Below are 15872 nucleotides of genomic sequence, written 5' to 3' on the forward strand. Positions count from 1 at the left end.
TTATTCCTTTTAATTTTACCAGTCAGCCTGTTTAGTCGAGGAAGAATTTCGAACAATTTCTAATGCTATGAGCTTCTAAATGTCCGAGTTTAAAACAAGTGACATTTGGTGTGGTCTGTCTTAATATCTTTATCAAAAAATAATACATGGACAGAGTCAGCTCAGACTAAAACTGGTTTCCTTTGAGGAAATAAACCAGATATTCCATTTCCTGACCCTCCTTCATCGCTTGTTTTGTCTGTCCGGCAGTGCATGATGTTTCTGTAATACTCCGCCAGCATGTGCCACATTCGACTTGTCTACCCTGCACGTGCTGCATGTTGTACTGACACTGTAATGCTTTACGTATATCACAAAATGAATGTGTATATATATATTTTACTGCATTATTTCTGTTTGTGGCTGTATGGCAAGTCTTTATTTGAATCTTGAACATTGTTGATTTAGCACTTGAAGACGAGCATACATCTTTTATCAGTTTGCTCACAAGAACAACTTGAAGGCTGATGATTTACTGTCGAAAAAGCAGCTATCAGTCAAGCCTTGGTATTATCATCAAAAGGCTGTTAGTGGTGTCGCATTAACACATGCAGCGGTGAACTTTTGACTGTTTTTAGTTGGAATCCACTTCAGTGAAACTTCACTGTACGTCGAGCATGGTGTCATCTTAGCTCTCTTTCTTTGCCTCCTTTTCAAGATCCACCGATTTGACCTCAAGGCAGAGAAAGAGACGAACAAATAAAGCTTTAGAGATCCGGCTTTAATTTTGACTGCAGCAGTGGGAGAAGTGCACTGACGCTCTGCTGAAACGACTGTTTTTGGCGCCCTCTGGTGCACAAGAATAAGCATGCACTTTTTCATGCACGCAGTTCTGAAATTTTGCAGCTTGTGTATCAAAAACTTTAAGACAATGCCACAGTTTGCGCATCAAGAACCTCTGAAACACTTTTGTAAAACTCTGAGCATTAACCACGCAATTTAGTTGTTCACCTGGGCAACACTGGCCTTCAAAAGAACTGCACCGTAATGACCAACTGGTGTCATTACTCTTTACTCACCTGAAGCATAAAAGAAGCCTCAGGTCACCTCTACTGTGTTGAAAGAAATGCAGCATGGAGAACATGGGTGGGGAGGAAGAGGAGGGCGATCTTGAACCAGCCACCCACCAGGTCTCCAAGCCAGGTCCCTACAGACTGAGTGAATGAGCCCAAAATTATATACACGAAATATATATTTAAATTTGTAACATGAAGGTTAAACGTGTATTGACATTTTTGGTCTCAGTTTAATTTGACACTAATTTGATATTCATGTGATAGCTGTGCGTATTGTTTTGGTGCAAAGGTTATTGGTGGCAGGGATTTGTGGATTTTTGATACAATGGTTAAAGGAAAAGTTCACCCCAAAATAAAAATTCAGACTTCATCTGCTCACCCTCGTGCCGATGAAGAGTCTGTCGGAGTTTCGTAGTCCGCAGAACCTTTCTGGAGCGTCACGGCAAAATACACAGCATTGCAGCATTCTCGTTAACAACTGACATAAATGGGGACTTGTTTTAAAACGTAAAAAATAATTGCATATAAAAGCATAAAATGGTTCCATGCAGCTTGCCCGGCAAAATCAAAGTCTCCAGAAGCCCCGAGATGCCGAATTTTGATTTGAAAATATGATATTTACACCCTTTTAAATGTTATGTGGACTAAGAAACTTCACTTGACTTTCCATCGGCATGAGGGCAAGTATATAACAACAAATTTTCATTTTTTTTTTTTATTGAGCCCCTCCTTTAACTTTTCAGTTTGGTATTCAGAGTTTGGAGAAATTTAATGATAGTTGAGGAAAATGTCGGGATTGGCTTAAAAAACCAGTCCTTTTAATTTGGTTTCATGCAGCTTGATCCATCAGTCTTGCTGGTGATTTTATTTTTTCCAAGATATCACACTGACACACATTTTCAGCAACGGATGGTGTCTTCTCTCCAGGAGTGTAGAAAGCCTCATATTAACCCGTCCCTCAAGGCCAGTAGCCCAAACTGGGCCATCCCAGGCTTCAGCTGGGTGGCAAAGAAAGCGTGTCATCAGGCAGAACCTCAGATGTTCCCCACCAGCGACGGTGTGTGCGGCCGCTACTCCAGCGCAGAGAAGGAAGCAGAGGAAATCAAGCATCTTAAAGAGGTCTGTTTCCCAGTTTGGTTATGTCAGCCGGATCATGTTTCCTTATATTGATTTAAATGCACAGAACGTCTGTCTGAGATGATGTTTGTTTAATGCCTTCTGAGTGGACTGAAAGGGAATCATTAGGTTCCACTTGATGTCTGACAGATAGAAAGTAAAAGCATTCAATCATCTCTCGCCAGCAGGACTGTTCAGGCCAGCTGTCAGAGAGCGACGCCTCGACGTGCCGGCTTCGCAATCAGAGAGGTGACACCAGCGAGGGCAGGAAATTTCAGCATCACAGGGCTCCTGACGCGGGGCCCGGCCTCCATGGAGAGCCTGTCCACAAGATGGAGGCCTCCTCCATCACGGGGCATCTCAAGTCTTCTTCGGCGTCAGAGAAGACTCCTCCTCAAGAATCATTCGTCTCCCAAGTGCCATTAAGAGTAACTGCACGCTGTGTCTGTTCTTCCATGTCACATTATCTCTGCGGGGGGTGCACTATGCACAGCAGGGGAGCCAGAGTGATTCTGGGGAATTATTGCTAATCTAATTTTCTGTTCATCAGCTTGGCTCCACTCAGGCCTTTTTTTTTTTTTTTTTTTTTTTTTCAAATTTGCAATAAAAAACAATTTCCTGTTTAGTTACAGATCAAAGTGTCTGGCCAGAGAGGTAGTTTGGGGATCAGCATTGCTGGTGGGAAAGGCTCTCTGTCTTACAAAGAGCACGACGAGGTAAGTGCTGCTGCAGAGGGGCCGGCATGAATCCCGTCTGCTGTGTGTGACTGGATGAAGGTGATGACGAGAACTAGAAACAAACTGGGTGGCAGCTTTCATTCAGCCTAATGTGTTTATTTTCCTTTCAGGGCATTTTCATTTCCAGAGTGAACAAAGGCGGGGCGGCAGAGAAGGCAGGGATCCATGTCGGAGATAGATTGCTGGAGGTAGGCAGGGAATCTTTCTTCCTCGACTGGTTGTACTCTTTGCGCTTCATTTACAATTCCACCGACACAGCACGTGGAGTAACGTTGATGGAACTGGAAGTCACACCAACGTGCTGTACCTTACTGCTGCCAGCTCCCTGCTGGTGTTCCTCTTGTGACCAATGGAGGGCATCATCAGACCAGCAAACGGCCCTCGGCTGGGACCTCCCTCATTGACAAAAGCACTTGAGCCCGATGAACACTTATTGAATTAATAAGCAGATTAATACTCCAAACCAGTCTTTACAATCAAATCAAATATTTATCAGAGCATGTGGTACAGTACTCAGATATTTGACTTGAGTTAAAATGACGACACCGTGGTGAAAAAACACTCCTCCATTCCGTACCTTACATACAGCAGTTTAAAATGAAGAAAATATCAGTGTAAAATGTGATAAGAATAATTAGACGCAATCAAAATAACTTGCAGTGATGGAATGTAACTCCCAATTGTTAGAAATACTCGAGCTTAGTACATTCACTCAAGTGCTAAACTTGTACTTGTGCTTTGCTTGAGTATTTCTAGCATTTTGGAGGCAAACAATGTAGCCTAACTTTCACTCCACTACATTTATTTGATTACTTTAGTTACCAGTTACTTGCAGGTTGCATGCTGCACCAGAGCCTAAGCGGTACATTTTTAGATACACAGGAGCACACAGTGTGTCCATGCGTGTAAATGTATCTACTTTTGATAACGAAGGACAATTTATATCAGATACTTTAAGACTTTACTCAAGTGCTTTTTGTGTGGCTGACACAAGTCAGTGTGGTAAAAATAATCATAGTTGAGAAAAGTGAAGATACTGTGTTGGAAAATTAGGTAAAAGTGAATGTCACCCATACAGAATGTACTTAGTTACATTCCACCACCACCAGTGGCTGCCGCTTTATTTAGAGAACTTTAGTGCTCCGTCACCTCTGACTTCTGCTCTTACTTTTACCGGCACTAATAGTCTAATGTGACCATGGTCCATCCAGGTCAACGGCCTCAACATGCAGGGGGCGACCCACCAGGAGGCGGTGAGCGCCCTCAGGAATGCTGGGAGCTGTGTCAAGATGAAAGTGCTCAGAGAGCGGCTTCTACCTCCAGAGGTGTGTGACCTTGATAAGCCTCAGGATACTCAGGACGTGACGAGACGACAGCTGTGCAGCCAGGATAGAGGGGGAGGAGGAGGAGGAGGAGGAGGTGGAGGAAGCGGAGGAGGAGGAGGAGGAGGAGGAGGAGGAGGAGGAGGCGTAGGAGGAGGCGGAGGAGGAGGAGGAGGGGGAGGAGTCCAGAGAGGCAAACAGACACTGATGGACAACGCAGAGGACAGTTTGTCAAGGAAGATTGAGGCGGTCTTCTGCAATGGCAACGGCATTGTGGGTGATTTACTCAATTAACAGCACAAACAGGATGCTTTGAGTGTCACATTTGTTTCACTAAACACTTCTGCTGTCTTTTTGTTTTTCAGTCTGATTTGGAGCACGACTTGAAAAGGACCTTGTCTGAACTAAATACAGAGGCCTTGATGAAAAATGATTCATTTCAGGGGAAACACACAATGACAGTAAGCCGAGCCTTCATTACAATTATCTTTACATTTCATGTTATATTCTGAAATCAATCATGCAATTTAGGCCTCAATTTGTCAGGAATTCTCCAAATTGAGCTATAGTAGTTAGAGTGAATGCAGAAACAATTTCTTTCACTTAAAATGTTTTGTTTAGTTTTTCTTGTTCCTTGGCCTTTACTTTTTCATTATGATAACATTAAGAACAAGCCAAAGGACTTATTTGCTAATTTTCAGCATATTTCACTCATAACAGTGCTGTAGCAAGTCTAATCTTAAAATTCTATTTGATTTTTATTGAGCTATGGACCTCTCATGAGATGTGTCCCTAATAAAAATTGAATTGAATTGAATTGAATTAATCTCAAGACATTTTATTTAAAAAAAAAAATGCATTTTCCACTTATCATAGCCAATTTTGGATCTACTTATTTCAAGTCTTCTTGTCAATTCAAATCATTTTGCCGCATGTACAGATAATTTGAATAGAATTTAAGAAGACCTATTAAGTTTTTTTCCCCCTTTCCTTCTCTGTTCATATGTTCTTGTGCATGTTAAAGATCTCAAAAGTTAAAAAGGTCAAAGTCCACACTGGCAGCATCTCCTCTCTCCCACAGAAAACACTACTCCCGAAACGCATTGTCAGTAGTCCCGCCTTCAATTCTGTGACTTTGTGACATCACACTATGTCACTGGGTCACACAATTCACGCCTAGCGGCTAGTTTGGCTCATCAGGATTAATTTGGCTGTGTTAAAAATGCGTGCTGGCTCAGGCGTGTGTAAGCTGACCAATCAGAGCAGACTGGGTATTTGGTAGGGGGGCCTTAAAGAGACAGGAGCTAAAACAGCTTATTTAAGAGGGAGGATACAGTGCTGCTGAACTGGACAGTACCAGAAAACTGATGTGTTTATTGAGCAGTAAAGCATGTAAACCTATTCCAGTAGTAACACAAAATAAAATCATGTACCTGAAAATCATCCACATTCAAGTCCACTTCTCTTCAAATTCAGTGTTTATTTCTTGTATTTCACACTTTCATTTCCGCATTGCAGAATTCTAAAAGCCTGCCAAAAGGAATACGATTGGGATCTATATGACCTGATTTTTGTGAGATTCCATCACGTATCGCATGACGACTTTGCTTATTTTCCCTCCCAATCCTGCTCCCTTCTTTGCCAATCATCTGACAGATCCCGCGGATCATCCTCACTCATCCCTCTACCTCAGATGAAGACGTGGAGCCCTTGACACAGAGCCCCAACAGGGAGCCGCCACCCGACTTTGACATTCCTCACAGACGTGTGCGCTCTGCCTGTTTCGACAGCGCTTTCTACCCACCATGACCGCGGCCCGGGGATGCAGACGTGAAGGACGCAGACTGGCATTACTCAGCTCCTCGTCTGAAGCATTTTCAGTTGGCGTTGGTGGATAAGCATGAAACAGCCTGTTGGAATGCATTTTTCTCTGTCAGTCAGATTCAACTGCTGCTAATAATATTTCAAGATACTGTCGGTTACAAGATCAGACACCTTCAGACTTATTTTTTATTACCAATGCACAGTTTCGCCTGTGCAGCGACACTGAACAGAGACGATAAGGCAGGACCAAGCTGCTCTCTATAAATAGTCAATTTACCACTGAATGCTGCCGGCTACCTCTTCTTCATACCACTGTGCTGATGGATGTGCTGGAATGAATTGCGTCTCCTCCTGTGATAATGAGAAGCCCTCAAACTTTTTATAGTCCGCCCTGAGATAAAATGCCACACAGCCGCCTGCAGAGTCCTGAGACAGACTTGAACTGTGCTTCACATGTTCACACACCTAAGCTAAACTGAGACTGCTTCATGAGACAGAGACAAAGCGACCAGACATCAAGCTGGAAGAGTTTATAATCTTGCCTCTGAAGCCTAGAATTTGCGAGCTGTAAATGTCAGTCACTACCTGCCTTGTATTATTTCACAGCTTTTACATTCCCACAGTAACAACAGTTCGTCGTTCAATGTTCACTTTTCTCAATAAAGCGCAAATATTGCTCAGAGAGGCCTTTCTCTTCTTTGAGCTGTCAGACAGCTGAATCCATGCTGATGTTTATCATGTCTGTGTGGGCGGGGGGGGGGGGCGAGAGCAGTAACACGAACGCCTGCAAAGTTGCCGCGCTTCAGTGAAGGAACCCTGCGAAGACTAACTTCGATCAGATATTGCTGGCACAGTGTCAGAGAGGTGTTGTAAAATGTTTTCCTTGTCAGGATTGCACTATATAGCGGCCATGCGATTGTGTCCACCACTTTGCTACCGGCCACATACGTATCAGTGATGCTGTGCAGTGGCGACCGTCTGCTAGGTGATAATAATCTGGGGACACAGCTTGTTGGAAAGCACATCCAGCGTGTGAAATTCAATTCAGGGTCAATTACTGGCCCGGGCGGTCTCATATTGTCAGACCGGCGTCTTCGTCTGTCCCAAGAGGCGTTCATGTAAAGTCAGTGGGAGGACCTGACGAATGTAGGGGACTCTGTACTAAAACTGGGATTTCGGGAACATTGACTGGACTGCATGCTCTGTTATGTGTAAATGAATCTTCAACATGACATACATGCATGTGGTCACTCCACATAACATGGATAATATTTACGGATTCGATATAATGGCTGTCAGTTTGCCTAGATTGTAACCTTTAAATCTAATGTAGTGATGTTTAGACATGCCCACGTGTCAGTCAAGCCACATGAGTCTTAAAGAAAAAGTTCATCTGAAAATGGAAATTCAGTCATGACCTAGTCATCCTCATGCCGATGGAATGTCGGGGTCCCTCGCATGTTGTACTCCATAACCTATGGCCAATGTCACCTGAGATAGCATTATATCAGCCAAACACGTTGGTTAGTCGCCATGCCGAAACCTTGTCTCTCATGTGCTTTCATTGTTCCCCAGAAATGGTGTTTTCAATCAACTCATGGAGCAAATCTTAGCTTAATTTGCATATGTATCTAATTTATCCCTCCCTGGCTGATACATTTGCCAGGGAGGAATAAGTTGGTATCATTTCAGCCAGCAGAGTCAACTAGCTATAACTGCTATATCGTTACTTGGTCTCGTATAACCGGTAGCTTACATTGGCTAATGTTAGCCAGCGTTAGCAAAATTTGGATAACCTAGATTCTGCTGCGCGAGTCAGTTCGCGACTTTACAACTGTGTCACTGTAAGTAGGCCTGCTATGCTACAGCATTTAGCATTTTCACATTATTTGTCCCTTCCCACAGTCACAAATCTGGGAATCACTTCAACGGTGATGTAAACTATGCAAAGAAGAGTTCACAAGTGTTTGGATCAACCATCTCTTTTGATTCCTTACTTTTTTTTTTTTATCCCAATTAACTAAAACTTCATTTATGTTATTCCTCCAGAATATCATACTTTATTATACAGTGTTCAGACCCTGGACACAAGCTAAAAGCTAATGGTCTAATATTGATTCCATTAAGTTAATTGGTCCATTGGCTGTAACTAGGCTAGCCACTTGGGGCGGCTGCATCAGGAGGTAGAGCGAGACGTCCAACAATTGGAAAGTCGAATCCCTGGATCCCCCCCGCTTCGTGTTGAAATATCCATGAGCGAAATACTGCTTCTGATGAGCAGCTGGCACCTTGCATGGCAGCCTCCGCCATCAGTGCATGTGTGTGTGTGTGTGTGTGTGTGTGTGGGGGGGGGGGGGGGGGGACTGGATGAATGTGCTGTTAAGTGCTTTGAGCTGTCAGTAGACTGGAAAAGTGCGTTTAAATGCAAGTCCGTTTATGTTTGAGGGGAGGAGAGAAGAAAGCACTTAAAAATCCCATTTCATAGACTTGTACTGAATTAGTGTTTGTCTCTTTGTTGTCTTGACATTGAACAAATCATCTCGTTCTGGTAAACTCATACCAAACAAATTGTGATCGAGGCTAAATTTCACCAGAATGGTCGTATGCCTTCACCACAGAGGTGTCTCTGCAGGTGCCCGCACTTGCATAACACCAGGCTAAATTTAGCTTTCCAGAATCAAAGACTTTCCTCAGGGCTAAACGCTGATAGTGTGTGTTACAAGTTGCATGCCAAAAGAATCAAAGCAACTGTTTTTGAATTGCTGCCTTCTCCGCAGACCCTGAATAACGATCAGGGAAAACAGGATTATATGACAGTCTTAATGGCTCCAAACGATAATTTAAGACTAAAGAACACGCACTTCAGGCACTTGTAAGACCTGAGTCATTTTTTTTTAATTAATACAAAATCACAACACCCTTGAGAGCAAACAACACCGGAGGAACAGGTGGCAGGTTCGGCGCATGCTGTATTGCGATTGTTCTTTCTGCGTGTGGCTGCCACAGAAAGAATCAAAAAAGGTGGGGGAGGGTGGAGGGTGGAGGGAGACACGGTGGTGGAAACAGATAAGAACAGCCGTGACAGGAATGAAGAATGTAGTGTACTTAAAGGATTAGCGTTCACTCCAGAGGTCTGCTTTCACTCGCTGATACGGGCATAGAGGAGTCGCTGTAGCAGCAAACAGGCGAGGTGAAATTGTTTCACGCCTCTCGATGGCTCATTAGTGGAGACACGCCGAGGTGTGTCTGCCGCCGCCGTCTGCCGGCCAGCAGGGGGTCACATGATCCGGAGGCCGAAATTAACATATCACCTGTTTATATTTACAAGTTTATAAGTGCTGTTCTTTGGACATTAAAGATATAATCTGTGGTGGATAAAAAAAAAAAAATCAACATCTCTTCAAATCTGAGCACACACAGGGCACTTTGCTTTGTTCAGACAGAAATCCCCTTTAACCAGCTCTTTGTTTGTTGTCATTTCGACAGTCTCACCACACAAGACCAGCTCTTAACAAACCTGTGCCCAGAAAAATGCTTTCATGAGTTTTTTGAAATTATCATAATGAGGCGATCGTCTGCGTCCTCGGGGGAAAAAAAAATAGGACACAAATTCTTTTTTGCCTCTCGAATTGTTTATCCTCCACGGCAGCACTTATTCTATCAACAGGGTTTCTTTTTCACCGTCCAATGACTACAATCTGTGCTCAGCCAGCCATTGTATTTGTCATAGACTATCATCCTGTTGCCGGAGAGGAGAACACGTTTAGCGGTCCATGGAGATGGAAGAAGTGAAAATGTATTTAATTAAAAAAAAAATGTAAAAATGTGAGTGAAGCCGTGTTGCTTGAAGCTCACAGTGTGAACATTGTTAGTGGTGTCCGGCAGGCTGGCTGCTGTCTGCAAAGCTATTTGTGGCTATTATGTGTCTATAAAAGGAAATCTGAAGGGCGACACACACACACACACACACACACACCAACAGTTATACACTTTGAACTTCATGAGACGGGCTGAAAAGTGAGGCACTGTATCTGCTTTGATCAACATTTGAAATCCTTAGGGCGCTTAATTTTTTTTTCAAAGCCCGGACACGAGAAGCACTTCTGGATGGCGAGCCGTTTGAAGCAGGGATGGACACTTTGAATAAGAGTCTGGAGAAGGTAAGAAGTTTTGATAAAAGATATTTTTCCTTTAGAAAATGTGTAAAGATATATATATATATAAAAACCCCAATTCATGGCTGTGAGGATTAAGAAATATCACTGACCTTTGCAGTTTGAATGGTGCTTCGTCTGAATTCTGTTTTCAGATTCATTCTTTATTTTATAATTGTTTTTTTTTTTTATCTTAACCACAAAGCTAAAAGCCTGCTGAAAAGAGAAACAGGGTAAAGACACCGTTAACCCCTTCTATTGTGCCCTCTAACACCCTCCAGGCTTTCACACATAAACACGTAGACACACTACACACTCAGACGCAGATACTCGACACTTATCCTGTTATTTCCTCTCCTGCTTGGACGAGTGACAGTCACCAAGCTGCTTCACGGTGCACAGAATTAAATCCAAACGTGCGTTATGTTTTATAAGAATTGTACGCATATGAACACCTCCTACCATGTAATGACCTTTCCTATATCTTCTCATCACTGCGCTGAAAGGTCATGTAAACACCATCATGATGCATTGTTCGTTAAAGGGTGGAAAGGATTCTGAAACGTTAAAAGAGTCTCATAAACTTTATTTCACCACAGCCATTTCCTCTCTATGAATATCCTGCTAATGGAAATTACAGGCATTGATTGGCATATATATGATCTCCCCGTTGCTTTTGTTTTCGTGAGCGAGTCCTGGAATCAAAACATTTGTTTATAGTCTGTGGAGGAAACTCAATGTGCTCAGTAGCAGCTGGCAGTGGGCTATATTTGCACACCCTATCTCCTCTGAAGGGAGGGAGGAAGGGAGGGGCTGCACTGTGTTTGTGTGTAATTAAACTCTTTACTCTGCGACACACCCAGACTGTTTGTGCTTGCGCTGTGGCACAACGTGAGCTGCCCCGAATATACATTTTCACATCTGTCGAGCACAGCGGGGGGGTGTTTGAGATTCACAGCAGCAATCGTGTTATTGCTCAAAAACATCATTAGGCTGACATTTGGGAGGTAAACAGCGCTGCTTATGTTCTGTTTAGCTGCTTCTCAAGCTTTGAAGGCAAGACGCGAGCCAACAAGATAACAGCGGTGGAATGTAACCAAGTGTTTACCTGTTACGCTGAAATGCTTTGTAAACCATTTATTAAGCATTCGTAGGGGTTTATAAACATCAATGGCCATCCAAATAATGTTTATAGATGAACTACACAGTATCTATTACCAGTTAGCTAAATTGGTAGCTTGTTAAATGGTTAATAAAGCATGCATTGTTTGTTTGCAGAGAAATAACTGTGCTTAAGTTTAATTGACTATTAATAAACTATTTATTCATGATAGTTGTTTTAAAGTGTTACGCACTTGCTCATTCCCCTACCTCTTCAGTACATTTTGTTGGCAAATATTACTTCCCTTTATTTATTTTCTTTAATTATAAGGAAGTAACTAATTACATGTTCTCAATTACTGTAATTAGGCCATTAACAGGTAGTCTGTAGTTTTACTTGTACGTAAGACTGTATTACACTGTGTAAGCTTTTTTTTTTTACTTCTAAAATCACAAGTGAATACAATTTGAATTGAATCTATCCAAACCTTTTTTGATCTGCATTTATTGCTGCCAATAATGCTTCTGGATCAAAATTGGGCCGGTGACATGCAGCCGACAAACAAAACTCTGCAGCGGGCTGAGGTGTGAGCTGGAGCTGAGTTGAGTCAAAGTTAAAGTACCGAATATCAAATCCAGTTTATTTTTCAAAGTTATGTTCAAAAAATGTGCAAAGTGACAAATAAAATTGATCTGATCTGATGCAGCATGCAATCTACAAAATGAGTACTTATCAAACAAATGTAGCGTTGAAGAGTACCTGAGTAAATGCACATTACACTACATTCCATCACTGCTAATAAGTTTCTTTAACTTCTGGTAGTTGAAGTAGATACTGAGTCCATGAAGTATATTTGTCACTTTGTGGTCGGTCAGTGTTTATGAGCGTCCCTTTAAAGAGCCCCACGGAGGGTGGTCTTCTTCAGGAAATGATTTAGCACTGCTTGTTTTCAGTCTGTGGGACGTGTCCGACATGCCACAAGAAATAACTGAGTGAGAGCACGCACACGGTGAGGCGACGAGTAGCCCAGTGAACCAATGGTGGCTGGAAATGTGATCTATGAGGACAGCATGACCTCAGCAACACTCAGCACAATTAAACGTTCAAGAGGGCTCTGGTGGGCAAGTAGGAAACGCTCGCTTTAACCTTTCACGGTGTAAACTTACTCTGCTATGACTACAGAGGACAGGAAAACAGGGAGGTTGCATAAGAACATAAATACGAGTAAACAAGTTTATAAGATGGCACATGATTATTTTAGTCGAGGCATTTGTTCTGTTTGTTTATTTATATCTGGTTACAGATAAGCTGCTGTCTTCAATCTTAATATCTTGGCTCTCAAAAGCAAAAGTGAACCTCCCTGGGCTCAGGGAGTGGGCGGGTGTCATGTCATGAAGAACATGGGTGGCATGTGTTTTAAAGAAAGTGGTGGAGGAAGTGCGCAGGCTCAGCCCCCCTCCCCAAAAAATAGCTCAATACTGCCTGGCCAGCGTAATCCAAGTCTTCACATGCCCCGACATCCCAAACTGATTTGAAAAGACGTTATTTAGACCCTTATTCACTCCCAAATCTTCACTGGAGCAGCTGATCTAAAAGTGTTAACATTAGCAGTTGTTCTTTCAAGTGTTTTATTTATTTGCTTTGCAGCTTTAGAAATGAGGATGGCCGAACTTTGATTTCCTTTTTCAGGTGAACTTATCCTTTAAGCAAAACCACAATGTGAAATACTTCTATACAAGCAAAGATCCTGCTTTAAAATGGTCTTCTATGCCCGCCCCACAGCCTACAACAGTGTGTAGACGAGTGGCCCACTCTCTTCTTAGCCACTTAGACGCCAGCCCCCGGATGACTGATGCATCATGTAGCCAATGAGGGTTCAAATCAGCACTTGTTTTTGACAATTGTTTATGCATAAAGTCAATGTAAATATGACAATAAAGAACTATAATGAGTTTTATCCCCTGTTACATTCAGACAGGGACAATTCAAGATCACAAAATGGCATTTTTTTTGCCAGGCGTCTGAACATTACCTCAAAAGAACAAGCTTTAAGTGTTCATATTTTTGTCTAAGTGGAACTTTGACTATGTACAGTAAGAACTATATGGATGCTTTGTGTTTTCCAGCCGATAGGGGCAGTTACAGGTCACCTGAAGGCATATTTTTCCATAAAAAAGTTGAGAAAGAAAGAAATAATTCAGTGTGTTCAAACCCCTGAGGATTAGCAGCTTGTGAAAAAAAGAAAAAAGAAACCAATGAATTAGCTTATAACACTGTCACTGTTTTAGGATACTTTTGCATTATTTGCAGGAGTGGTATCATGTCAAAGCATTAGAAGCAAAACGAGTCATAACACAGACAGAATGGTCCGTGACAGTGTTAAAAATGATTATATTGAAATGAATACATAAATGTTTACATCTAAGCAGATGTATAATGTATAACTGTTAAACATAAGTTATTGTTGAGTACCTGAATCTATATCTTCTTTAGATATATCACATTTCATATATTCATCTTAAATATGAACCTCAATAACCAGTAGCCTAATATAGCTGTGAAATAAACGCAGTGAGTTTCAATGGCTTAAATTATGATACTAAATGTAAATGTATTCTTACGTTCCACCAGTGATAAAGAGACTAAATGTGGTGGCATTCACTGACTGAACATCTACCTGTGTCTGTCTTCTACTTCTTTGGAATATATAATGAACCAGAAAAGTCACAGCAGTAGGTCTAAAAGCCCTGATGGGCACTGGAATGAAACCAAATATCCGCTCTGAGTAAATGTGAAATTTTGAGCAGAGATGACATTATGATCCTGGTGAAAAGGTAACACGTGGAGCTCTCACAGATAAGACACTGACATTTAAGGCAAACAGAAGAAGGCTTCTCATTTAATCTATTGCTTGATTTAAAATTGGATTCTCGTATTTGTCACGTTTCATTCTGCTTCTCTGGTTTCTACTGTTGTGGAATTTCAGCTTGCTTGACCACTCAGGGGAGATGAAGGAGACTCAAAGACACCGACGTCTTACGTTGAAGTAGTTTATACAAACATGGTCATGCAGGAACAAAATAACAGCACAACTGTAGGAACAGTGCACAATCCTCCAGAAGCTCTTCAATGTTTAGATTGTGTCCGCAGCTCAGAAAGCACCCCTCCTGTGTGGAAAGTTACTGCAGAGCTTCTCTCCTCTGACCTATTGAGGAAATGCAGATCTACCGCAGATAGATCGAAGGCCATCCTATGACTTCGCATCAACAACAGCGTTGGTTTGTCAGCGAACCGTTTTTTAAACATATCTACAGCAGCTTCGTATTGCTTAGTTTATACACCACGAGAGATATAAACTCATAGGTCAGACGTCATCCATACCTTATTATGCCTAACCTTTATACAGGGTACGTATGACATCTCATCCTGCAGGGCCTTAGTGCTCTGGGCTGTAGATTTTTATCCCGTATGAAAGACCTCCCACAGAACTCTTATGATATCACTCATGCCATTCACTATTGTATATACTGTAGGTCAGCCCTTTATCCTGAAAAGACAGAGATGTGGTGTGAGACCTTGAGCTCTGTATAGAATATATATATATGAATATGAACACATTGCATCACATATACAACAGCTTGGCTTTATTTTCTAGTCTGTGACGTGGACCTGGGACTCAGCACCTCACACAATAGAAAAGCTGTGTTTTTTTCTTTTGCTAGCTAGCAGATAAGACCTTATTCAACATTATGTAAGATTTTATAACACATTTCTGAATCATTTTCTGCCAGCTCTGAGGCTGCCTCAGTCCCGTTTTACAATAAGGGAAGCAAAGTAATTACTAGGGAACATGCTTGGAACGAACTGGGTACTAACTGGAAGTTAACGATTAGTAACTCCTAATCTGATTTAATAAAGTGGGACTACTTAGTGATTAGCAATAAAGAATCATGAACCAGAAGAAAAAGGGATACGTGTTTTCCTGGACAGGTACTAATGAAGGAATGACTCAATCCTCGGTAACCACTCAGTATGATGCATCATTTTACTTGAGGGGACACAAAAAGACTTAAGTTATTGTAAAATAATCATGAAGCAATTAGGGAGTCCTTAGTTACTACTCTCTAACTTATGCTTAAGAAGTTATTAATGAATGGGTAGTTGGTAGTTTTGTGCCGTTCAGCGTCTGGTTCAGAATAATCATGGAGCACTAATAAAGCAAGTGGTCAGTTTGATTGTTTCACAGATACTGATGAACTAATCATTACCTAATGATTCATTAATAAAGGACCTCCAGGTCTGTTCTTTAGTAACTCATTATTATCTACTACAAAGTCCTCCAATTATTCTTGATTTGTTACTCACTCTCACTTCTTTATTAACCACTCATTAACTAATCAGCAACTACTCTAGCTCAGAAACTACTCGATTCTGAGCTAGTCATGAAGCAATGATTAAGTAGTAGTTAGGTCCTCATTGGTTTCTTAGTGACTTCACAAAATGTTGTGCCCCTTATTTATGTGTTGAGGTCACCATCACTAAGCACCTTACCCCTTTGTCTT

At 41.8% G+C, this 15872-nt stretch overlaps 2 protein-coding genes across 6 annotated transcripts in view; both read left to right on the top strand.

Moving 5' to 3' along the window:
• Nucleotides 1–128: 128 nt before the first annotated feature.
• On the top strand, nucleotides 129–4317 carry LOC115596789 (protein scribble homolog; the record flags this gene model as incomplete). Its single annotated transcript, XM_030442204.1, has 5 exons — nucleotides 129–2174; nucleotides 2360–2599; nucleotides 2798–2887; nucleotides 3019–3096; nucleotides 4120–4317. Coding segments are annotated over exons 1-5 (894 nt in total), but the record flags the coding sequence as incomplete, so codon positions are not given.
• Nucleotides 4318–10025: 5708 nt separating this feature from the next.
• The window catches only part of mlip (muscular LMNA-interacting protein), a 30695-nt gene continuing 24848 nt past the window's right edge, over nucleotides 10026–15872 (top strand). For all 5 annotated transcript variants that reach the window (XM_030441406.1, XM_030441407.1, XM_030441411.1 and 2 more), the window contains exon 1: nucleotides 10026–10214. In XM_030441406.1, coding sequence (XP_030297266.1) covers nucleotides 10185–10214 — 30 coding nt within the window. In that variant the 5' untranslated portion in view covers nucleotides 10026–10184. The remainder of the gene's footprint in view (nucleotides 10215–15872) is intronic.

This window comes from Sparus aurata, chromosome 15, assembly GCF_900880675.1.
Source record: "Sparus aurata chromosome 15, fSpaAur1.1, whole genome shotgun sequence".
In the NCBI taxonomy this organism is placed as follows: domain Eukaryota; kingdom Metazoa; phylum Chordata; class Actinopteri; order Spariformes; family Sparidae; genus Sparus; species Sparus aurata.